General features: G+C 44.9%; 1 protein-coding gene across 1 annotated transcript in view; it reads right to left on the reverse strand.

Moving 5' to 3' along the window:
* pdcd4a (programmed cell death 4a) overlaps positions 1 to 23925 on the reverse strand; it is a 39748-nt gene extending 15823 nt beyond the window's left edge. Inside the window, exons 1-6 of the mRNA XM_088638178.1 lie at positions 23687 to 23925; positions 23445 to 23542; positions 8656 to 8955; positions 7012 to 7109; positions 2404 to 2517; positions 445 to 666 (exon numbers count right to left, since the gene is read on the reverse strand). Of these exons, the coding sequence (XP_088494304.1) occupies positions 445 to 666; positions 2404 to 2517; positions 7012 to 7109; positions 8656 to 8955; positions 23445 to 23490 (780 nt within the window). The 5' untranslated portion in view covers positions 23491 to 23542; positions 23687 to 23925. The remainder of the gene's footprint in view (positions 1 to 444; positions 667 to 2403; positions 2518 to 7011; positions 7110 to 8655; positions 8956 to 23444; positions 23543 to 23686) is intronic.
* Positions 23926 to 25004: the final 1079 nt, after the last annotated feature.

A 25004-nucleotide genomic window follows, 5' to 3' on the forward strand; every position in this document is an offset into this window, starting at 1 on the left:
AACTGTTCGCTGTCATGGAGAATGTATTTTCTCACCCGTTGTTCGCCGACATGAAAAAACAAAAAAGGAGCCTCCATGGTAAGCAAACAGAAGACGCCACCTTTCACAGCGTGACCCCCAGTTCTCACTGCGTTCTCCGCATTTTATTTATCTTGATAACTACTGCACTGAAGTAAATAACGCCAATTATTACAAATGACCTACGGTGTTCTAACTGTGAAAATCCAGGGTCTTCTTAGGGTAAAAAAGTAAATATTAACTGATGCTCTGGAGCTCGGGAACCAAGTGGAAAATTTTACACGGAAAGCAATGGAAGTTTTGGTTTCCATTGACGACGCTTTTTCCAGGAACTAATCATGTTCCTAAACCGAGAGATGCAAATGAAGAATAAAGTGCCACCTAAAACAAAAAGTGTTTCTAGGCCAGGAAGAGGGTCTTGTTTACCTGAGGGGCCTCAGGTGTGTCCAGGATGAGGTCTGGAAGGTCTGTCAACATCTTGTCGAACGCCCGCGCCATGTCGTCTTCTGACAGGACTCTGCCCACGAGGTCAGACAGCAGGCGTGACATCAGCTCCCGGTGGCTGGCTTTGCCCTCCAGGGCTAGCACCACTGCCAGCGACGAGAACTCGTATTTGTTAGGTCCCAGGTTCAACTCCTTTAACAGAGCCTGCAACAACAGAAAACAGGACAGTGTTGCTCCATGTCTTCACCACCAGTGCATTCTGGGAAACACAGACATGTGCATCATCTCATACTTGAAATGGCTGTAAAACCAAATACAGCAGGAGCTGTTTCTTTGAGACACCCCAGAGAAGTGAAGGACTGTCCTGCTTCAGACGACATTCCTGCTAAAGTGAAGAGCAGTTAGACAATACTAGAAGTCGGATTAATTAGTAGATAACGATTGAAAAGACTTGCAGGAATATTTAAAGGGAACTGCAATGCTATTTTCATATTTCAGGATTAGAAAATCAGCATTGACAAGTGCATTTCAAACCGTAATAAAAGTCAAATGTACACAAGTAACTTGTAAATTTTCAGGTACAGTTTGTGCAGCACCATGTTCTGTCACTCAGAACGAGGAAACAAAACTTGCAGTGACATGTTGCGGCCCTATTACCTTGAAAACAAGCAGGCTTGTGAATACGCCCCTTTTAATCCAAGAGAAATATTGCTCTCGACTTTGAGACGGTTTAGCCGACAAATACCACTTCTAAACATTGGAACATTTCTGCAGTGAAATGTCTGCTGCACAGCCAGTACTTATTTGCTCGTACATCACAGTACACTAGTCTATTACAGGGACTAGCGAGCGAGAAGGGCTGCAAATTGAGCTTGCAACAACATGGCGACTTACAGTACTTTCACAAAGTTCATGGTTCCGTGCCTAATTCAAAATTTGTAATTATTCTCTAAACGTCAACAAATGTATTTTTTTACCGAGACATACAGTAATGACCTGTCTGAGAAGCTGGGACTGCAGTCCCCCTTTAACAGCTCCATACCTACCCGCCAGACAGTGCAGGTTTGAGAGACTAGTTGAAATTGTGACAAAAGTTGCCAAGTAAAAATATCACAAAATATTCATGATGCACCTTTAGGCCCAGTGTACGGGATTATAAAATACTCAAAATTGAATTAAAAACAGGAAGGCTAGGATAATTTGAAGCCAGCACTAAAATAACGGTGCTGCTCAGCCTTGCGGGCACGAACTGAAAAAAAAAAAACACACTACTTGGCTCTGGGCAGGAGCATGTTCAGGAAAGAAAGCATGTGCGGTTCTCACCCCACCCACACTGGTACAAGCCAAACTGATTAACAACTGCAGACACCAAACTGGCGATTTCCAAGTGTAATGTGAACAACAACAACAACAGCTCCACCTGAACTGTGTCACACAAGTCATTTTCCACCTCTGTGGTTCCACCTGTGAAAAGCTGTAGAAAGGTGCTTCGATTTTCCACTCCCTCTTAAAGAATCTCATGTGCGAAGCTATTCCAAAGGCTGTTTAAAATAATTAGTCCGGAAGCAGTGTGCATTTATAAGACCTCTAAGCTTAGTTAAATTAAAACCGATTCTAAAAATAAAAACTGTTTTTTTTTTTTTTTTACCTTACAGCAACAGGAAAACATACGGAAATTATGGTAAGGTAGCTATGGTTGCAGCGGAACACAGAGACACAAGTCAAAACAGTTACGTTTAAGGGAAAAGAAAGGAACAAAGCAGTAAAAAAAAATCTCTTTTAAAACATCGCTGCAACACGGCAGTGTGTGGTGTGTGGAGTTTAAATATTAGCACAACAGGGGTCGCAGCTCTCGGAGAAAAAAAACGATAACGACGGCATTAAAACAGACGACGCTTCGCTCGGTTCCGAAGCCCCGTGAGCTACAGAAACCGCACCTACCTGAACTTCCCTCGTGTCTCCGTGCTCAAAGTATTCCTGAACAATGGGATTCACCGTCTTCTCCAGCTCGCCTTCATCCAGCTCCGGCACCACTGTGGCGTAGACCGTGTCTCCCTTCACCAGGAACAAAAGCAGACAAGTGTCCCATTAGGCCACTGCTCTCTTGTGCTGCTCAGAACAGGCTTTGAGCTGCGCAGCTGTGAGGTGTGGGACTCCCAAGAGCAGAGCTGTGATTAGCACTGTGCCAGATGAACAACTATTGAAATAAAACACAAGCATTTGACTAAGATGGCTGCTTTATTCATCCGTAAATGTTTTAATAAAAGAAAAGAGATTCATGGCTAAACATCTCTTTTTTATACATTTCATCATGTTTCTTACCTGAAGTGATACTATTATCATAGGTAGGTAAGGTCCCCTTTTCAGGCCAGAAAGGCCCATTGGGGAATGGGGGACAAGGGCACCATTTTTACTTGACCATCTGACACTGGAGGTGGAGGTGATGTGGTCAGCATCACACTCCGGCCGGCCTGTTACCCCCAGAAGGATTAACCCCCACTACTCACTTGGAAAGCAGGCTGAGTGGACCTGGGAGCCGTCTGGAAGGAATTAGAGCAGCTCCATCGCTTGCCCCTACCTGGGACTGAACTGGGGACCTTCCGGTCAGGAGCTAGATGTCCTTGCCGTCTGAGTTACCACGGCTACAGATACTATTATCATACTGTCATCAAACATCACATCAAAAGTTAAAGTACATGGATTCTTGTGGCTTTCCAAAGGAGCCCAGATTCAACAAGGCCCTTTGTAAATATATCTGACTGGTTTTACAAATTCAATCAGTTGATGCTTTAATCCATAACAGGTTAGTTTGCACCCTTTTATACAGCTGGGTATTTCACTAGAGGAATTTGGTTGAAGTAACTTGTTCAGGGGCACAACAGCAGTGACTCATCTGGGATTCAAACCCACAACCTTCCAGTTACAAGTCCAGGACCCAAACCACTGGTCCACACTGCTGCCAGATCTTAGGTTTCTTGTCTGTACTAATTTTAGCTGCAAAAAAAATAAATATTAAAATGTGCACATTTAATGTTGAGCTTACTGGAAAAGAGACCAGTGTTTGTTCTGTGATTCACAGGCTCTGGATCCTGAACAGAGCAAGTATCTATGAGCCAAAAAAGCTAAAGGAAAACAACTGAAGGACCATGTAAATGTTGGCTGAAAGCACTAAAAATCAGGAAAAAAGAATTTCGTCTTCCTCCTGAAGGAAACTGTTAAAGGAGAAGGCATTGTTACCGTGCCGGTGAAATGAACAGACTTTGATTCATAAAATCATGAAAGGTCACAGGAGACAGTGGCTCCAATTATTTACCCCTTGGTAACTCAAAGGAATCTGGAGTCTATCCCGAAAACACACAACACAATGTGGAACTGCGCCTGAGCGGGCACTGCACCTTGGAGAGCATGCCAGCCAACCTGGGGATACACACATACACTCAGGGACAACGTATAGAGCCTGTAATAAACCGAGTGCTCATGTCTTTGGGTGGAAACCAGAGCACCCAGAGAAAGCCCATGCTGACACCAGAGAACATGCAAGCTCCACACACTAGGAGCCTCGGCATGAAGAGAGCTCTAAAGGCTGAACGTGAACTACTAACCCATCGAACTCAAACCCCAAACTATACATTTAAAATCCATGTACGGTGTTACATTCTCATTTAAGGAACACGAGCTGAGACTGCATTATGAAGAGGTGTCTAATGTGTGTGTTTGAATATGGCTGTAGGAAATTTCAGTTAAACAGAATTTATGCCAAGCCAGATTACTCGATGACAGACAAATAGCAATGTTAATTGTAATTCTTTTAAATTAGATTCCAAATATCAAAGCACGTTGATATAAATGTTCAGTATTCGGTACCTCCCTGAACATACAGGAAATTTTAAGTGTCCTTACTGATTGCAATGCGAGTATTACCCTGAATCTGCAGACACTGGTGACTGGTGGCTGTATTCACATTAGCAGTAAAAAAAGGAAGTCTCTTTCCACAGTAAAGAGAAGACTATGACTCAACTCAACACGCCTTTAATTTTCTGTGAAATTCCAAAACGCATCAGTTTTGAACACATACAGACTCCAGTGGACTTTCTTTTGGAAGATTATACATGCCTGGGGAAATCCTGCGACACTGTTCTCAGGCCCGTTCAGAGACGGAAGCCCTACATGAAGAGCTATCCTAGCCCCCAACACGAGAACCAACCACACACAAAAGCAGCAGCCAGACAAAACATCTTATGTTGGCACAGCTTTTTATCCTCTTTGCAAATAATGAGAATTCATCGCTTTAGAAAAATTCTACGGCCCATCCAGTAATAATAATAATTCCTTCCACTTATATAGTGCTTTTTCTGGACACTCCATTCAAAGCTCTTTACAGGTAATGGAGACTCCCCTCCACCACCACCAATGTGCAGCCCCAGCTGGATGATGACGGCAGCCCATACTGCACTCACATTACACTCATCACACATCAGTGGGGAGGAGAACAGGGTGGAGAAGCCAATTCATAGATGGGGGTTATTAGGTGGCCATGATTACCAGGATTAGCTGGAAATTTGGCCAGAATACCAGGGTTACACCCCTACCGTTTCTGAGAAACGCCCCGGGATTTTTAATGACCACAGAGAGTAAGGACCTTGGTTTTACGTCTCATCCAGAGGACAGCACCTTTCGACAGTATTGTCGAACTATACTGGGGCATTAGGACCCACACAGACCACTGGCCCCACTAACATCACCTCCAGCAGCAACCTCAGTTTAGCCAGGTACTGGCCAGGCTCACACCTGCTTAGCTTCAGTGGGTTGTCAGTTGTGAGTTGTAGGGCGATAGGGCTGCAGTCCAGTCCAGCTGATTTTAGGCTTGCAGTTCAAACCCTGTGCACCTAATGAATACACCCTCTGGTCTCTGACCAACAACTCTGGCAGCTGTTTGGGTTACCAGCCATCTGAAAGCAAGTCTGCAACTGTGAATGAAAAAGTAGAAAAAGTCCACAAAGAAAACAAAATGTCGGAACAAGACAGTGGGCCGAGGTTGGTTAATCCATTGCCATTGCTGCTTGCTGGACAAGCAGATACAGGAAAACTGTGGAAAAACAGGATGTGGTCAAACATCAAACAAGGCCGCAAACCATCAAAAAGCTGAAACGAAATCGTCAAGGTAAACCAAGGAATACTGAACATACCAAAAACAACCCTAAGAAAAAAACTTAAGATAAGTTTACAGCCTCATCTGAAAAGCGTTTGGTCTTTTCCTATCCCAATATGCTAGTTTGTATGGCTTCAAACAGATTTCAAACAAATAATTCTGAGACATAATTTATCCCTCCTTTTTAACACAATGCAGTACTATCCAGGTAATCCCCGATTTCTGTAAATCCCTCTTCATTTGAAAACGCACATGCGGCGTCTTGTTTGCATTGCCTCATGTGTGTAGTTGTACTGTACAGTTCACTTCAATACTGTAAAGGTGAAGTTTTGTATTATTACAGAACATTTTCAAACTGGTGAGCATAGCTTAGTTTTAAGCATGGCTCTGACTTGTAAGATGTCTTATCATCCACACCAATAGTAAAAGGCTCTCTGAAGCTACAGAACACAAAATACTACTATGCTATTATAAACAACTTTCTTTCAAGCTCAGGTGAGAATGATCTTCTTATCTTCCAATCCGCTACTGTTAAATGACAGGACTTCCACAAATGGCTTTGACATGATCATTCCACAGCTGCGATTTATACTGCAGGAGTTTGAAATTTCACTACACTGACGTTCAGGCAAACTCAATGAAAGACCCTTCCGTCTGAATGGCAGTGAATAGACTGAGACCCTCGTTACAAAAATCTGATGGAAAAATAAATGTTGGATTTCGGGGAAAGCAGAACATTTGATCCTTGCGAATGTTCGATTAAGCGTCTTGGTTTTAATCTCGCAATGCACAACACATGTTCAGCCCTAGTTTTTTAATGCATGGTCTGGGGCTTTGTGATGTTTTCCCCACAACAAGCTGAACTACATCAACATAGATGGTCTGTCTAAAGAGCCCTTCAGAACATAACACAAAAAAGGCTCGTGACGCTCTTTTGCAATTGTTGTTTCACTTCCTTAGCTATGTTTGTACTATTAATAACCTCCTAGAAATTGAAGTTTAGGGCGTGACAACATATCACGCTTCAATGAATAACAGTATTCTGCAAGGTGTGTCCTGCTGTAATACCTGAGGATTATCTGAAAGGCCCAATAAAAAAAAGAATGTCATTTCACAAAAATAGTGATCAGTTTTGAACTCTTGTCATTTCTACGATAGTCTAGCAAGGAAAGAGACTGAAGCACATGCACCATCACCAGACTGAAGGCACACCGACAGTTACAATGCTAAGCAAAAAACAGGCCGACAGGCCCTGCTCTTGATGTTTTAAGGAGAAACGGTTTCGTATACCTGTAAATAACCTAACCTTTGAACTGGTTTCATAGAAGGCTCACTTCAAAACAGAAAGTTGGTCACCTTCCGTCTCCAACAGGACTTGCCCTAAACCTCTTCCCACTCACCTGAGATGATTCGTCATAGTTGGGATCCCTTGCGTCCGGCTCCTCCATCTCATACACCATTCCTGCTGCACCCCACACACCCTTCCCACCGGCGCCCCCTGCAGGTCATAAGAAGTACAACTCATCTTTAAATTTAAGCCATATTTCTCTGGATTCATAGTCATTTTTTTCGTGCTTGACAGCCATTGTGTGCCTTCAACCCCAATAGATCAATCTGTAAAGTGAGACACTTCACCAGATGAATTATGAGGGAATTTTAGCCAGGCCAGATAATACAGACCCAGAGTGAAATATACCCAGAAACCCATGGTTAGTATCCTTGCTTTTATGAGCAATGTCATGGGATCTTTAAGCAGTCAGGACCTCTGTTAAACATCTCATATACACTACACATTAACAAAAATAGAATTACAATAATGTTCCATGTTTAAATACACAAGTTAAAAACCTGTATTTAATTTTTTTTTTTAAGTCATTTTAATATTGGTAGTGTAATGGGTAAAGTAATTCAGATAAATGAATGCACAAAAGCTTGTTATGCTTATAGGGTGTGGAAGCATAGCTCTACTCTACTTGCTTATCAAACCAAAGCACTGCTCCTCTCGCCTAGGGGTGCATGGCTACAGCTACAATATTCACTAGCTCAAGAACTGCTGTCAGTATAAACATCAAATTTGCTCTAAAAAAAAAAAGAAATAAAAATAAATAAATAAATAAATAAATAAATAAATAGGGGCAAAATAACACTTTTTCTGTGAGTTAGGACTCGTGAACCAACAAACTCAGCTGATCAGTTAAAACAGCCCAGGCAGCTGTGAGGAGGTGAGGTGTGGCTACACCCAGGAGCAAGGCTAAGGGCTCAGCAGCACGGTCACAGTTCTCCAGTGTGAACAGGGCTCCTGCAGCTGTGCCAACACCCTGGCCTTCTTTCCAGTTTGTCAGTGACAGGGCTCCATCGACTAGGAAAGAGTCACCACGTGTGTAGAACCCAGGAAACAGGCACCAATCAATAGCAGTATCGGTCTTGTTCTGGTGCGGTGCTTCTTGAACAAACCACCCTTTCTCCTGCTGGGCAGCATGAACAAGGCAAGTCTACTGTTCCACCTTGCCACTGCTAGACAGGTTTTCACCTGTGCTTGCAAATGAAGGCCGTGTTCATGACCCAGCATTTCAAAACGAAGCACGGAAACAAATGTTTTGCATTGCCTACAAGTTAAATGTGATGCAAAACCTTGCCATTCACTGTATTAATACTGTACAGTCTGGGCATACACAGCTCACAGTGACATAGAGTGGAAGATCAGCAGATGAGAGCTTGACCTAAACTGCAGCTCCCTGTAGCTACTACGTCCCGGAGGATGAGGATGCTCAATCCTCCAGCTACTGTCTGGCTCTCACACACGGCTGGCTGATGCGTTTTGTTCAAGAAGCACAACAAAACAGCAGAAGTGGCCCCCAATTTGTCCCCACAGGCCCCACTCTAGGAACAGATGAGCTGTGCCTCCCATCTTCCCCTTCGGCAATACAGTACTACCGACAGCAATGGCCGTGACTTGGAAGAAAAAAAAAGAGACAGAACACTTGTGTGTGAAAGCTCATTTTGTGGGATTTTCTAAATTCCACAACAAGAGAGGCCTCGCTGACCTTTTTTAGGCAGGCCTCTGCCCTTGCCCATCCGGGACTTGCGGTCATTGGCGTTGACCTTGCCCTTGGGGCTGGTGGGGTCAGTTCCCGGCTCCCCCCCGGCCTCGGAGAGAGACTCGCGGGTGGAGTCGCGGGATGAGGTCCGGCGCAGGCGGCGCTTGGCCTTGGCTTTCAGCCGGGCCTCGTGCAGGGCCTTCTCCTGCGGGGTCCAGTTCCCGTTCACCTCCACCTCGTTCAGCACGTCGTCGTCGTCGTCATACTGGTCCCCCAGGTTCTCGGAGTCGGGCCTCGGGAACATCCCTGTGAAGGCAGAGCAGACTGAGAACACATGGCAATGCAATGACTCTCCCCCTAGCTCCCTGGACCGCTTACAACACGAGGCTCCAACCCTGGTCCTGGAGAGACTCAGTCCAGTTGGTCTTACAGGTCTCTCTTCAACAGGAGACTCCAACCCTGGTCCTGGAGAGACTCAGTCCAGTTGGTCTTACAGGTCTCTCTCCAACAGGAGACTCCAACCCTGGTCCTGGAGAGACTCAGTCCAGTTGGTCTTACAGGTCTCTCTCCAACAGGAGACTCCAACCCTGGTCCTGGAGAGACTCAGTCCAGTTGGTCTTACAGGTCTCTCTCCAACAGGAGACTCCAACCCTGGTCCTGGAGAGACTCAGTCCAGTTGGTCTTACAGGTCTCTCTCCAACAGGAGACTCCAACCCTGGTCCTGGAGAGACTCAGTCCAGTTGGTCTTACAGGTCTCTCTCCAACAGGAGACTCCAACCCTGGTCCTGGAGAGACTCAGTCCAGTTGGTCTTACAGGTCTCTCTCCAACAGGAGACTCCAACCCTGGTCCTGGAGAGACTCAGTCCAGTTGGTCTTACAGGTCTCTCTCCAACAGGAGACTCCAACCCTGGTCCTGGAGAGACTCAGTCCAGTTGGTCTTACAGGTCTCTCTCCAACAGGAGACTCCAACCCTGGTCCTGGAGAGACTCAGTCCAGTTAGTCTTACAGGTCTTTTTCCAACAGGAGACTCCAACCCTGGTCCTGGAGAGACTCAGTCCAGTTGGTCTTACAGGTCTCTCTCCAACAGGAGACTCCAACCCTGGTCCTGGAGAGACTCAGTCCAGTTAGTCTTACAGGTCACCTGTTTCTAGAGACTGGGATCACCTGTGAGTTAATGATCATTTAAGCAAGTAATTTATTTGAATTAACTCTCTGATCCTCAAGGCATAAATGATCCTCAAGGACATGTAGCTTTTGGACCTAAATTATCTAATTTAGCAATTAAATTGATCACAACATTCAGTTTAGCACTGAAGTGATCATAATTTTCAGTTTAGCACTAACATTTCTAAATGTTCAAATCCTTTAGAAAATCAGCAAAAAGGGAGGGGTCTGGCTTAGAGCCAACAAACCAATGTCCTCAATATCGGCCACTGACCATGGCTATTCTTTGTGTTTTACCACTGACAAGACCTCAATTAATCTTCAACACTTCTTCCCTTGGTTGCAGGTGAATAGGAACTCATTTCCCAAACCCCTCACATGCAGTGTTGCCATTACCAAACGCTTCCCCTTGCTGAGCAATGACCTCACATTTTGTGATTTATTTTTAGTTTGTTTTTTGGGGGGGAATGCCACAGCAGATTAAACTGTGGTCTTCAAAAAAAAAAAACAAGTCCTACACAAAACCCACAGAGTTAATATACTTCCATTAGTTAAGGCCTAACTCAAACTGGGCACCGTGAAACCTCACCTGTACCAGTCTATCTGGTCGAAATGGAAATTTTCCAGTTTATTCTGTTGTATGCCATAAGGTCAGCCAATGCAAGGCACTGCAACAAAGGAATCACTGTTGCTTTTGTGTTTCTTGGCCAAGAACAGCTAGACTCCCCTAGAAAAACAAACCCAAACGGAAAGAACCTTTGCCACAACCGCTTGATTTTTTTCATGAAACAATGACTTGGAACAACTGACACAAGGACTTTCCAGGAGCCTTTCCAAGATTCGCAACTTGCTAGTATGTGAGTCCTTCCTTTATTTTTCAAGGGTGAATGCGTATCGCCTCAACACTAACAAAAAAAAGAAGAAACTGGCTTTCTGGCAAACACCATTGAAAAAAAAAAACATTCCGGCTGCCTCACAATGAACCTGGAACTGGCTGGGCACCGCATGACCTTAAAACTGGTCTCCCATACTTCCAGAGCGCTGCAGATACAGAAATAAAAAGTGACGACTGTACCGTCTTCCCCCGCTGGAAACAGACAGTGGAAAGAAACAGGAACAGAAAATTGGGCAAGAATGCATAATGAGAAAGGTATTTCTTCTTTATCTACCTCTAGGTTTTGCAACTCACAGCAACCTGAGATTAGATTCTCATTTAAGGCAAAGCTGTAATCGTATGTGCTGCAATACATCTGTGCAACACACAGGGCTCCTTGTCCAATTGTCCAACAATATTTTTGTCCAGCAGTCTGAAATGCCAAACAAAGAGACTGGAAGATTGATGAATGTCCTCGCTTCCACTTCAGGACAAGGCTACCTTCAGTTCAACTGCCTCACATGTACTGGAACCACTTTTGCAAGCTACTGGAACTCTGGGGCTTGACCTTACTGAGCAGGATCGGCCCTGGTAGGGTGCCTAGTCAGTCTGGCAGGCGTGGGTTGGATATTTGCCAGACTGTGGCTTATCTCACCACACTCACTCACTCAGGAGGGCGATCTTTGTCCTGCTGGCGTGATATCGGGTCAGGATAATCCCACAGGAAGGGAAGGTCCCAGGACTGGTCTATCAATCACTGTACACAGTTTTCACACTGTTACTTTAAAACCGTCTGTCATGATACTTTGAAGTAGCAATTAAGATTTACTTATACAACATACATTCAAAACAAAAACACTTTTATCACTTTATTCACTCTATTGGCATATACAATTTCTTGTATTAGGAATTTGTCTTTTTGCATACCCCAACTTGCTTTCCATGAGACACACAGACAGGGAGAGAAACTTGGGGTCAGAGCGCAGGGTCAGCCATTTATACAGCGCCCCTGGAGCAGTTGGGGTTAAGGGCCTTGCTCAGGGGCCCAACAGAGTAGGATTCCTCTTTCGGCTGCGGGATTTGAACCGGCAACCTTCCAGCCACAGGCGCAGATCCTGAGCCACAGAGCCACCACTCACTCACAACTGACAACCCACTGAAGCTCAGCAGGTACAAGCCTGGTCAGTACCTGGATGGGAGACCTCCTGGGAAAAACTAAGGTTGCTGCTGGAGGAAATGTTAGTGGGGCCAGCAGGGGGCGCTCACCCTGCAGCCTGTGTGAGTCCTATTGCACCAGTATAGTGACGGGGACACTATACTGTAAAAAGGCGCTGTCCTTCGGATGAGACGTAAAACCGAGGTCCTGATTCTCCCAGGGGCATTTCTCGAAAAGAATAGGGATGTTGCCCCAGCTTCCTGGACAAATTTCCAGCTGGCCTTTACCAATCATGGCCTCCTAATAACCCCCCTCTATGACTTGGCTTCATCACTCATGTTCTCCTCCCCACTGATAGCTGATGTGTGGTGAGCTTACTGTGACCACACTTTTGCTGCTGTCTCATCATCCAGGTGGGGGCTGCACATTAGTGGTGGTGGAGGGGGGTCCCTATGTGGGCGGAGCGGTGGCTCTGTGGCTCAGGAGCTGCGCCTGTGGCTGGAAGGTTACCGGTTCAAATCCCGCGGCTGGAAGAGGAATCCTACTCTGTTGGGCCCCTGAGCAAGGCCCTTAACCCCAACTGCTCCAGGGGCGCTGTACAATGGCTGACCCTGCACTCTGACCCCAAGCTTCTCTCTCCCTGTCTGTGTGTCTCATGGAGAGCAAGCTGGGGTATGTGAAAAGACAAATTCCTAATGCAAGAAATTGTACAGGGCTAATAAATTGGTTATGTTGTTGTTGTTATGTTGTTATTTTACCTGTAATGCGCTTTGAGTAGAGTGTCCAGAGCAGCACTGTATAAGTATAAGGAATTATTATTATTATTATCATCATCAATCTAGTGATTTTCTAAACCACGTTATTCAGTATAGGAGAGCTTAGAGCCTATTCCCACAAGCAACGGGCACAAAGCAGGGTACACCCAGGACAGGACACCAGTCCATCACAGGACACACACAGACACACACACTGACACACCCAGGACAGGACACCAGTCCATCACAGGACACACACACACTGACACACCCAGGACAGGACACCAGTCCATCACAGGGCACACACACACTGACACACCCAGGACAGGACACCAGTCCATCACAGGGCACACACACACTGACACACCCAGGACAGGACACCAGTCCATCACAGGACACACACAGACACACACACTGACACACCCAGGACAGGACACCAGTCCATCACAGGACACAAACAGACACACACACTGACACACCCAGGACAGGACACCAGTCCATCACAGGGCACACACACACTGACACACCCAGGACAGGACACCAGTCCATCACAGGACACACACAGACACACACACTGACACACCCAGGACAGGACACCAGTCCATCACAGGACACAAACAGACACACACACTGACACACCCAGGACAGGACACCAGTCCATCACAGGGCACACACACACTGACACACCCAGGACAGGACACCAGTCCATCACAGGACACACACAGACACACACACTGACACACCCAGGACAGGACACCAGTCCATCACAGGGCACACACAGACACACACACTGACACACCCAGGACAGGACGCCAGTCCATCACAGGACACACACAGACACACACACACACACACACACACACTCACACACCCAGGACAGGACAAACACACTCACACTAGGGCCAGTTATGTAAATAGATAATAAGAAAGAAAAGTCATAAGACTGTGATTTTCAATTTTACATTTTAACCATTGAAACCTTTTACTGTGGGAAAACTACACGAATTTAGGTGCACAAAATTACCTTAACGAACCACACGTCTACTTGAGCGCGTTTTGTGCAATAATAGTATTTTACGTGGTTTCGGTATAAATACCTCTGTGAACTAACAGTCAAACGGAGTTTCAACTATGAAGACCAAGGGTCTGCAAAAATAAAGTTGTATAAAGGTACAGACCAGAAGAAGAACTCAAAGGCTTTGTAAGGCTTTGTAATTTCACAAAGGTGGACACTGCTGGATGGGTTTAAATGATTTTAGGCAATGTGTGTGGGATTCTGTAGCAACCAGACCCTTCTGGCCAGACTCTCGATTTCCCCATTGCGCTTAGTCAGATGGTCTTCCAGAATGTGGGCTAACACAGACTGCAGCACCTTGTCAGGTAACAATCACTGGCTTTGAACACCCTAGACAGAGAGTGACAGTGTACAAACAGTCCAGCCTCCGGCATCTTTCTGTCTTTCTTGATTTCACCAGGCTTGGCACCGAGGCAGGCTGAAAAAAAGGCAGAATTTGATAGATGGAGACGCATTACCATCCTGTCCTGCAGAGAGGTTTGGCACCAGCGCTGGACAAATCCTCCACAGTGACAAACAGTAATATAATAAACAGTCCAAGATAATCTGCCTGGTCTACATGACATCAATGTAGCGGGGGGGTGTGTTACATTGAGTAATTTAGAGATCATTTGGGCCCAAATGCTGACTGAGAATCATTTATGCCTTGAGGATCAGACAACTTTTAATTCAAAATAAGTTAGTTGCTTGGTGACAAAATGAGTCCATATAATAAAGAGTCCAAGAGAACCTGTTCGGCCTACATGACTTCCATTTCAGCGCTGCACTTCACCTAAATGCTTTTTCACATGTAAAAACACAAGAGCGGGTGTCTCAATTCAGCCTATCCTATCGACCAGCAAGCAGAAGAACAAGCTTCCTTAGAAGCATTAAAAACCCCCGTTTTGCTTAGGACTTTCCCCGTTGTCAGTACTCGGCAGCAGAAATAGACCACGGTAGTTTAAGAAGCGTCAGGCAACAGCTCCGACTGAGTCTTCCATGCAAGGAGGTTACTGCAAGAGGCACAGAATGTGTGGATATTAAGGTGGCTGAACTGCAGCGGTCTTTCAATGTAATCAAGGCCCTCTGTTAAAACACTCCTGCCTGACTGCCAGAGGAGGCCAGGTCGTCAGTGCCCGTTCTCACATGCCCCATAATGGAGTAGATCTCACAGAACCTAAAGCACACTCTTAACTGCAATCACATGATTTAAGACACTAATACGCGAGCCAATTAATAAACCATGACGAGTTTATTCTTCCTCTACTGAGAGCTCAGGATGCCCCTGTTACCGCCCGGGTCCAACCAACTATATCAGGGATCCTGGGCTATTTTTTAACAAGTGCGATATTTATAAAAAAAACAAACAAGCCTTTTGAGCTTAAAATATGTCTACACACAGATAACCTTGCGTTCGCGGTGCGCCAACACGGTCCGCAACGAGCCTCTCCTCGAGTTGGACATGACAACCCGATCCAGCGACCTCGCTCCTCCCACCGACGTGAGAGAGGACGCCTCTCTCGCAGGAACGGGCACCCTTTCCCGAGGACTGTGAACTGTCGGCGCACTCTCTGGGGGTGGGGGCCCGGCTCAGGGCTCGCGGCGCGGCCTTGCCCGACCGATGTGGTTTTTCGGCTGGACGCCGCGGCCCTTTGTCTCCTCCACCCTGCCCCTGGAAACAGGGACGCGGTGACTCACTGCGCCGTCCGCCTACACTGACAGTTCCGGCCCTCCGCCTTCACACCAGCTGTTGAATCGAGCGTCCCCAACACAAACACCGACCTCATGGCTCTGAGTTACTGCTCCTTGGCGGCTTGTCTGCGTCTCGTTTCCCTCTCTGTAACCATTCCCACGAAGCACTGTGCATATCTCCATTAGAAATTGCTTCTACAATCGGTGGATTTCATTCCAAACACAAATTAATTTAACAAAGGAAAACCAATTACTTCAACACTGTGATGAGACTGAAATACTCCGAATTTGCGAATTACCAAAACACACCCAAAGAACAGAAAGAGGTGAGAAAAGTTTACTTTGTTACTGTTACTCAAGGCGGCCGTGCAGTGGGAACAGAGTAGCATTCTTCGGTTCTTTCACAATAGTGACCTTAACACAGTTCGCACAGGTAGATAGGTGCAATATTGGTAAAACAAAACTGCAGTACACAAGTGATTTAGAATACTGAGGAAGTTGAGTTGAGCTTCTGAATTTTTATCTAGATGGTGAACTTCATATTGTGGTTACCGGGCCACCAATCACAGAAACTTGTCAAATCTGATGAACGTCTCACTACAAGACAGCAGGTGCTTGTTAGAGCATCGACCAGTGAAATAATCACAAAAGAAATTTCATTAAAAGACATGTTTTGTTTGGGAAACACTGACTTGCATTTACATAATATAAACATTAAGGAACATTTTGTTCTTCTCCATTTCATTATCATAATATTTAGATAATTCCTTAACACGCCCGTACAGTAGCTGCAGGTATGAATCCTTTATAAACCATCATAAATGGAAAGCATCAACACTGGCTCAGTCTCCTGCTAGTAAGTGACCATGCCTAAAGGTTCATGCCAGTCTTTGCCATTTACAATTCGCTTTGTTAGGCACCTTCAAAGTTCGACATGAATTCTGTGAAACGGAGAATTAACAGCAATTTGATAACACACAGCAAGCATATTTTGCTTTTCCAAAAAAGCAATATTTTCCAAAAGACAATTGTACCTGGATGAACTATCCAGCAATCCCTTCATGGGACTTTATTTGTGTTAATACATGAATAATCTCACCTGCTTTACAAAGGAGTACAGAGTGGTGAGCATCAGGAGCAATAATAATATGAATTCCTTTCCGCCGGACAGAGCTGCCATTTCTCAACAGATCTCAAAGTGCTGCACATATAGGAAGCACTTTCCACCACTGAATTGAAAGATTAAGCCGGAGCCTAAAACTCCTGAACTAGTCAAGGGGAAAACCTAGGTAGGCCAAACTGTGCAAACCCAGTGGGAAAACCATTATAAAAACTTTCATAGGATCCAAAGTCAGAACCTTATCAGGTTTAAAATCTCATCCAAAGCACAGCACCGCCTACAGAACTCCCAATTTCTGCTCTTCTGAAAGATGACCACATCACGTGCTTCAGTGCATAAAAGCAAAATCCACTTAGATTAATGTGTCCACCATATCTGAACAGCCAGATGCATGTGAAACTGCAGAAGACACACTGTGCTCTATCTACCAGGAAGGAGTGGGCTCTTACCCATTCCATTTGTTGGCTAATCAGCACACACAACTGCCGTGAGCAAGTAACACAAAAGACGATTATATAATGCTTCTGTTAGGCTCTGTTGATAGTTGCCTCCCAGTGCCGAAGATATTTCAGATTTTCATGCCTGACATGCTGATTAAACATTAACTTGCTGGCCAATGCGCTAACAGAGGAGCTCACTACTGATCACCTCTCTTGGCCAGGAGAGCAATTATCAAGAATTCAAAGTACCTTTTCCTTTATCTTCTACTTCATCAAACTAATAACAAAGTTACTTATATTTTGCAAATGTTTCCCACCTTTGTTTATCTGACAGGCCAAAAATGCCTACGAGTAACATACAGAGAGAGAATACCTTTGTAAAGAAGTGCATACTCTTCACTGCTTTAATTGCACGTCCCCATAACTTCAACGTGTCCTTGAAATAATCTCTCACTGTTAACTCCAACAAGCGCTACAGGGCTTTTCAATGCCTTTGAGTATTCTGAATAGATCCTCTCATTAAGAGAAATACACAGAATCATAAGAACATACAGCAGGAGATGTTACCAGTGAAAAGGATGTGTCGTGGTCCATTTTGCTCCCTTCGTTACTAGCAGCCTACTGATCCAAGGGCCTCTGCCATTCCTCATTGAATCCAATGTAATCTCCTGCAAGCACATGGCTGATAACTTTTTCCTGACACCCACAACTCTTTGTGTAAGGGGATTTCTGTTGTCAGTCCTGAAAGCACATCCTTTTGTGTCCAAGGGTCCTTTTTAATGTTTTTGCTAGTAAAACCAAAGTACTTAATTTCTATGAACAAGTCCCCAACATCCCCTCCTTTCTTCAAATAAGATATTCAGTTTAGGTGTGTTATGACATTCTTTTAGGACCAAGAAATAACCCGGGTCTCCAAGCATCTTAAAGGTATGGTCACTGATTGTGTCCTAGTCGTGGTCAATACTGGTCACTCAGAATACACAGTTTTCATTTCACCAGTGTAATGCTGGTCTGAGTTCCCTGCTCGGGACATAGACTTAATTATTCCAATCGAAAGCCTTACCACTTTAAAAAGCAGTTTTAGAACACACAAGCTCCTAACTGCTCACGCTACTATTAAATACTATATTATTGCCATTCAGCACTGCAGGATGAACACTGTCTTGCTGTCTCAACAGATTCCACAGAGTCGCTCTGACTTCACTGACTATTTACAGACTCATTGATTACACAATCTACACATGGCAAAAAAATAAAAACACACTACAGCGTCACACATAAATTATCTGAAAAGCAGCTCATATCAAATTAATCACCACGCAGCTCCGACCTAAGCAGGGAAAAGAGACATTCCTCTTGTAACTTCTGTCTCGCTCCATACAATCCAGGAAAGGAATCAGTCCATATGGCAGTGTCCAAATTAGGACAACCATGCGGTCAGGGGAGTGCTCAAACACACACAGCAGGGCAGCAATCAATCAACATTCAATCAATCACCACTCTGTCACAACCAGTGCAAGACATTAGTCTGTACATTACAAGTCTGTAAAGACCTCCTCAGTCATAGTTACTCCCCTGCCTTCACATTAATCCTGGGACCAGGGTGCAATGGGTCAGATAAGCTTCTCCGTTAAAAACCTCTGCCAAGCCCCCACAACATTTTCTGTGTCAACCAGGTGTTAAGTCTCTCATGCTAGTACTTTTTTTAAAATCCATTAAAAGCAGAACTAACCCACCGCCACAAATATTCAGGTGAAAGAAATGGCTGAACTGACAGGAAACGTTGCAGATCTGAGACACGTCCATCTCAAGCCTTGTAAGGAAAACAAGAATTTAATAGTACTTTCTCCCAGCTCTTTTTGTAATACTGTGACCCGAATTCTCAAATGTTCATCAAATGAAGCCATTTCGCGCCAACATCCTAGCAACATATAGGTCTGAGGCATAAAAACACATCTTGAAAAGACAAATATTTTCACACACATTTCATTGTTATGGCTATATCTCCGTTGTAAAAATAATTTTCAGAAACAACACAAAAGTAAGCACATGAAAGCCTCTATTTTTTGGGAAGATATCATATTTTCTCAAAAACCCTGTCCTCAAAGTCCTCACCTACACTACAAAACCATTGAAAACCCACTCAGCTTTCAGAACTAGGCTCCCCAACAATGACATCAAATATCCTTCCACCCTGCACAAGCAGAGAAAAAAAGAAGAAAAGGCAACTTTTAAAAAGACGCGTGGAAACAAATCCCAGAAACAATCTGCACTTTTTGTTCTCCCCAGCGCGCACTATGGTAGGTCAGGAAGGAAGCACTTCGCTCTCTGATTTAACCACAGGAGCGCAGGGCCATGTCGAGCACCCCTTCAGCAGGTTCCTCTTCAACAAACGCACGCTGCCCTGCCCTGCCAACAACAGGGGCTGAGCTTCCTCCTTTCGGCAAACGAAACCTGCCTGCCAGCCCTGCTCTCGGAGACTCAGGCTCTTCAGTCAACGCCACAGGCCAGCAAGAGGTTTCGACCGTTTCGGGGGCAGACGGGTTGCCGCAACAGTTTGTGTTGCCAAAGACATAGCTTCACAAGAGCGAAACCACATTTTATTCAAAGTGACAAATATCCCAGACTGGCCTAAGACATAACTTCTCCTCTAAAACAGTGGGGTTAACGCAATATGAAAAGTTATTAATCTGTAGTAATTACAGAATTCAATTACAAGTTGAAAACCAGAAATGAATCTTAAAATTCTTCCCTGTAAAAACTAATTATTAGGGACTCTGTACTTGTCCTTATTTGGATTGAGTTCCTATTTGCTTGTACAGCTTACTTCGTTACAGTAGGAACAAATTTTAAAGGCCATGTTGCTAAAGCCTTTACCCTGGCTTCTTTCAAGAAAGAGCTGGACGAGTTCCTCCAATCAGACCGTGAGGCACTTCTTTACACAAAGGTTTGTGGGAGTATGGAACAATCTACCCAGCCATACTGTTGAAGCCAATACCTTGGCTTCTTCACAAAATTAGCTGAATGAGATCTTACAATCAGTTAGATACTCGCAAACAAGCATGCAAGATAAGCCAAAATGGCCTCCTCTCACTTGTATTGTATTGAGAGGTGTTAGTGGGGCCAGCAGGGGGCGCTCACCCTGCGGTCCATGTGGGTCCTAATGCCCCAGTATAGTGACGGGGACACTATACTGTAAACAGGCGCCGTCCTTCGGATGAGACGTAAAACCGAGGTCCTGACTCTCTGTGGTCATTAAAAATCCCAGGGCATTTCTCGAAAAGAGTAGGGGAGTAACCCCGGCGTCCTGGCCAAATTTCCCATTGGCCCTTACCAATCATGGCCTCCTAACAATCCCCCTCTATGAATTGGCTGCATTACTCTGCTCTCCTCCCCACTGATCGCTGATGTGTGGTGAGCGTTCTGGCGCACTATGGCTGCCGTCGCATCATCCAGGTGGATGCTGCACGTTGGTGGTGGTGGAGGGGAGTCCCCATTACCTGTAAAGAGCTTTGAGTGGAGTGTCCAGAAAAGCGCTATATAAGTGTAAGCAATTATTATTATTATTATTATTATTATTCTTTATTTCCAACTATCCATGTGGTAACAGGGGAGCTGGAGTCTATCCCAGTAAGCCACAGGCACAAGGCAGGGCACACCCTGGGTGGGATGTCAGTCCATAACAGGACACACACACACACACACCAGGGCCAATTTTGTCAGAACCCGATTAACCTACCAGTACAGTTTTTTGGAGTGTGGGAGGAAACCGGAGCACCTGGAGGACACCCACAAAGACCTGGACAGAACATACAAACTCCACGCAGACAGCACCCCAGTTCTGGAAGTGAACCCACGGCTAACCACTGCACCACCGTGATCCTCATGTCCTTAATATCCAGGAAGACAATCGAAACGTTTACTGGGAGAACTGGGCTTAACAAACTGTAAACCCACACAGCTGTACTAGGGGGAATAAACTATGTAGTGCCTTACTGTTTTACCCAAGCCAACCTCTACTCCACAGAAGACCGACGCAGTACTTCAGCAGGGACTTGTGCTAGTCTCTTAAAGGCCACTCTCCTGACTGATAAACAGAAACAGTCAAAAACAAAACCTTATTTCTGATACCGACAACTGAAGAGTTAACGTTAGACGGGTAACTTTCAGTGGTACTACTGATAACATTAACTGAAGTACAGCTTTGTCTGATAAGAGACTTCAGTCCTGTTCAACAGGGGCTGTGGAGAATCAGGTGAGCAGATAACAGGAATTAAAGTGACAGTTAAGAGCTGATCCCCTCCTTAACGGTGGTCTTTTATTTTTAAGTGTCTCTCTTTTTTTTTTGGGGGGGGGGGGGGGGAGTCTTCAAATCCGTCAACGGATTCAGTATTTTTTGGCATACCACTCCTGGCCTCAAGTTTGCTAGTTAGGAAAAATGAAAATGAATAATACTATACAGAAAGCAATCAAAATGCTGATAAAAATAATAATACTGGGGTGTGAAAATGGCAAAATCCGTGCTTATATCAGGCTCTGCGAAACTACTGCTTAAAATAATAGTGGAATATTTTTGCTAAAGGGTTACCAGAGCAGTTGCTTATAAATGTTATTTTGCCAGTGTACTGTAGTTTGCACTCTGCCACAAAACGCACGAGGAGTCTGAAGAATGTTTTACAACCCACGCACTGGCTCTTTGACTGCAAAAGGGCCTCCATTGCAGGGTACTGTTTAATCGGGCATGTCATTCCCAAATCAAGCATACAGCCCGCCCCTAGCCTTCGGAACAGCCCAGAAAACAGAGTAGATGTAGTGTACATCAGCGTCGTGCATGCCGCTGATACCACACGACTTGGTCCACTGTGGGAAGAAGAATAATTTACTCAGGTGATCTGACTTGGTGTCACCACTCACCTACAAACTGCAGGGACCTTGAGTGTCAATCTCACGGATGAAGTTATTTGCTCACGAATGTTGAAGGTCGTGGCCTTCCACATCGGAAACATTAGGAAAAATATCTACTCTTCTAGCTGTATGTCATTTTCGACACACACACACAAAAAAATAACGCGATAGGGCTTGGCAGATCGGACACCGCTCTAAACAAAGATACCTCATTTACATAATCAATTACTGTACCGTAAAGGCCGTACGAAATCGTACGTTCAGAGATACTGCGGTGAACTGTATTCAAAAATAAACGGGGGAGAACATAACGTTACTGTTCTCGCTGGAGCAGAAACCCACAGGGACAAAAACGTAGACGTGGGGAGATCGATATTAACGTGCAGCAGTAGAGTGAACCAACTGCTTAGAACTAGTGATCCCTGCTAGAAAAACTCACGTTTGTGCGGAAAACTGAAATATTACCACGCCAACGAAGGCCATTCCCGACAAGGGATTAACGCTCGAAGTTTTGACAAAGAACTACTGACATCTACCAGGCAAATCATTACATAACAAACGGGGAAGAGGATCTGCAGGGACTAGATTCATATTCAATACACGAAAGAAAAAATAAAATCCAATCACGTAAAACAGGCGCCAAGTCGCCTCCCTGAACTTGATTGCATACGAATGCATTTTTTTTTTCTTGAGCTGCCTTTGCAGAGAGATAAGACAACAAAAACAGCGGAACACGCAGCGCCGCAGACCAGCCAGAGAGGGGGCGTGGCCACTCGCTACAAGGCGAAAAGGCTTTCTGACATTAAAGTCTCCAGACAAAGACCCTTGTAACTCCGTCGACCACCTCTGACAAATGGGCGAGTAACGTAGGATAGTGTTTATTTTAATAGATTGTCAACGGTGAGTGTGTATTTTAAGATTTTATAAATGTACACATTAGCGCAATGTGTAAATATAATATACTGTACAACGAAGGAACTTTGTGGTGCCTGCTCTGTTTTGTTTCCGTGACCCCCGCTCAGTTATAAAGGAAAAGTGCAGTAAAACCGTAACAGAAGCTGTCCTCGGCGAGCGAGTGACTCCCCACAACAGATAACGTCATTTGGGAAGTAACAGGCCCCACAAAAACGAAGACAACACGCACGCCGACTTCACAATTCATTGCTGAAGAGCTGCACGCAGCACCTTTGAGGGAATGAGCACGGTAGCTAAATTAACACCGCCCCCCCTCCCCCAAAAATAGTTTTTTTCTTTCTTCTGAGATGCAACAGAGAATATACAACGAACTGCTGAAAGGCTACATGGTGAGGTATAGCAAAACAGCCACGTGAAGGTGTCAGAGGAATTTCTCAGCGCCTGTGTGTGACGAAGGCAAAACACGTCTGATCATCACAGAAACCAAGCCAACTGACATGCAACAGCCCTGCAAGATCACTTATTCGTGTGAGCGCTTAATACAAATACGAAAAGCTGCAGTTTATTTCAACTACACGGCTATCTGCAACGCCGAACTGATACGTGAAAAGTGCACAAAGGTGCAAACGGGAAGGTTTCCGCAGCTTTAAATGCACAAGACTGGCTAACAGACGGCGAATTCAACTTAATTTCAGAGAAAAATCCGGAAAAAAAACTCACCGTCCTGCTGTGGAACGGAGGTCCATGCTTCCACGTCAGTCGCCATTTCTCCGTCTGCTTTAAATCTTTAATTCTCGCCCCCTTTCACGGCTGTGGGTCTGGCAGAAAACAAAACGCAAATGCATGAGCACCTCAGCAGCGCAGTTCTTGCACTTGTTTTAAAAATATGCCTTTTTCTTGGAAAATTGTGCGCACCCTACATGCGCCGATTATTTTTTGATGCATTTAAAGAGACACCTCACCTTCCTCTTTCCGTCTTCACAACAAAATAAAAGAAAAAATTACGGGACCCTCAGACTCACTAAAAAAAAAATAGGTTTCCCGTTTAAGAAAACGATAAAAAAGATCGCACGATTCTAAAAGAGCAAATGGGCGTACTTGTTTTTCCCCCAAAACAAGTGAAAATCTTTTGTTTCGCATGCACGCTAAACAACCCGATGCACCTTTAAACACATAAACAGATTCTGTTTTTAACTTTGGAACGCTCGGGGAGTCACGTGGGGGAAAGGCACGCGTGGAGTGGCTGGGAGTGGGGCTGGAACATGACAGCGGGAGCCAATCGGGTCGCACGAAGGATGAGAAAGAGAGACGAGAGGCTGGCGTGCAACTCTGAATCAACCATGTTTTTTAAAACTGATCTGGGCTGACAGATCGGAGCTGGAGGGAGACGCACACTGGGGTTTTGGGGTTACTGGATATGTGTGTGAAGGATCTGTGCAATGTGGCAGGTCTCCGAGACGATGGCTTACCTGAAGCCTGAGAGACCGTCTCTTGTCTTTTAGTTTTACGCAACGCTGGCTGCAGGCAGGCGAGACTTGGCGAAAACTGGACAACTGGACTCGCGTCCGTGCAGTTTTCCAGTTTTTCTCAAGTCTCCTAGAGATCTTGCCACGTACCCTTTGAGGACCCAATAATCTGTTTGTTTGTTTTTTTGCCTACATTCCTGTTTTAAACTGGGCTCACGGGAAACATTTATTGCTTTGCGACTCATTTCAATGCATCCTGGTGGAATTGCTTTTTCTCGCAACCTGGTTGCTTGGGTGGCCCGGAGGATCTTTTGACTGCAGAGCTACAGTAACATAAGCGTTATGTTGATAGAGAGCCTGTTTTGCGAGCAAGAAACATTTACTGAATAAAAAAAAATACCGTCTTAAACTGTGAGCAGATTATGCTCGGCTTTGTTTTAACGGTGACGTAACTGTATACCAGTTGTGCTAGGTTCTGCTTTAATGACAATGAAAGCACGGCCACTCCCGTACACTCAAGTCGTTAATTTGACTAGTTAAAACGTCTTCAATTCGAGTGCCACTATACTGTATACTGCCCAGTTATCTGCATAATAGTAACACCATGTCTCAGGTATCCTAGTTGCAGGTCCAGTACCTTTGCTCACTCATACATTATACCTTTTTAAGGTACTGTACAGTATGTCCTGCCTGGAAGAACTCCCAGTCCCTCTACATCATTTAGGCAGACATTTGTTTTATGGTTCAATTGAGCAGATGGTTGTTATAAATTGTATTCGGAGTAAGTTTCTGTGGTACAGTGAAACAATACGTA

Source organism: Lepisosteus platostomus, chromosome 1, assembly GCF_059453375.1.
Source record: "Lepisosteus platostomus isolate fLepPlt1 chromosome 1, fLepPlt1.hap1, whole genome shotgun sequence".
In the NCBI taxonomy this organism is placed as follows: Eukaryota; Metazoa; Chordata; class Actinopteri; order Semionotiformes; family Lepisosteidae; genus Lepisosteus; species Lepisosteus platostomus.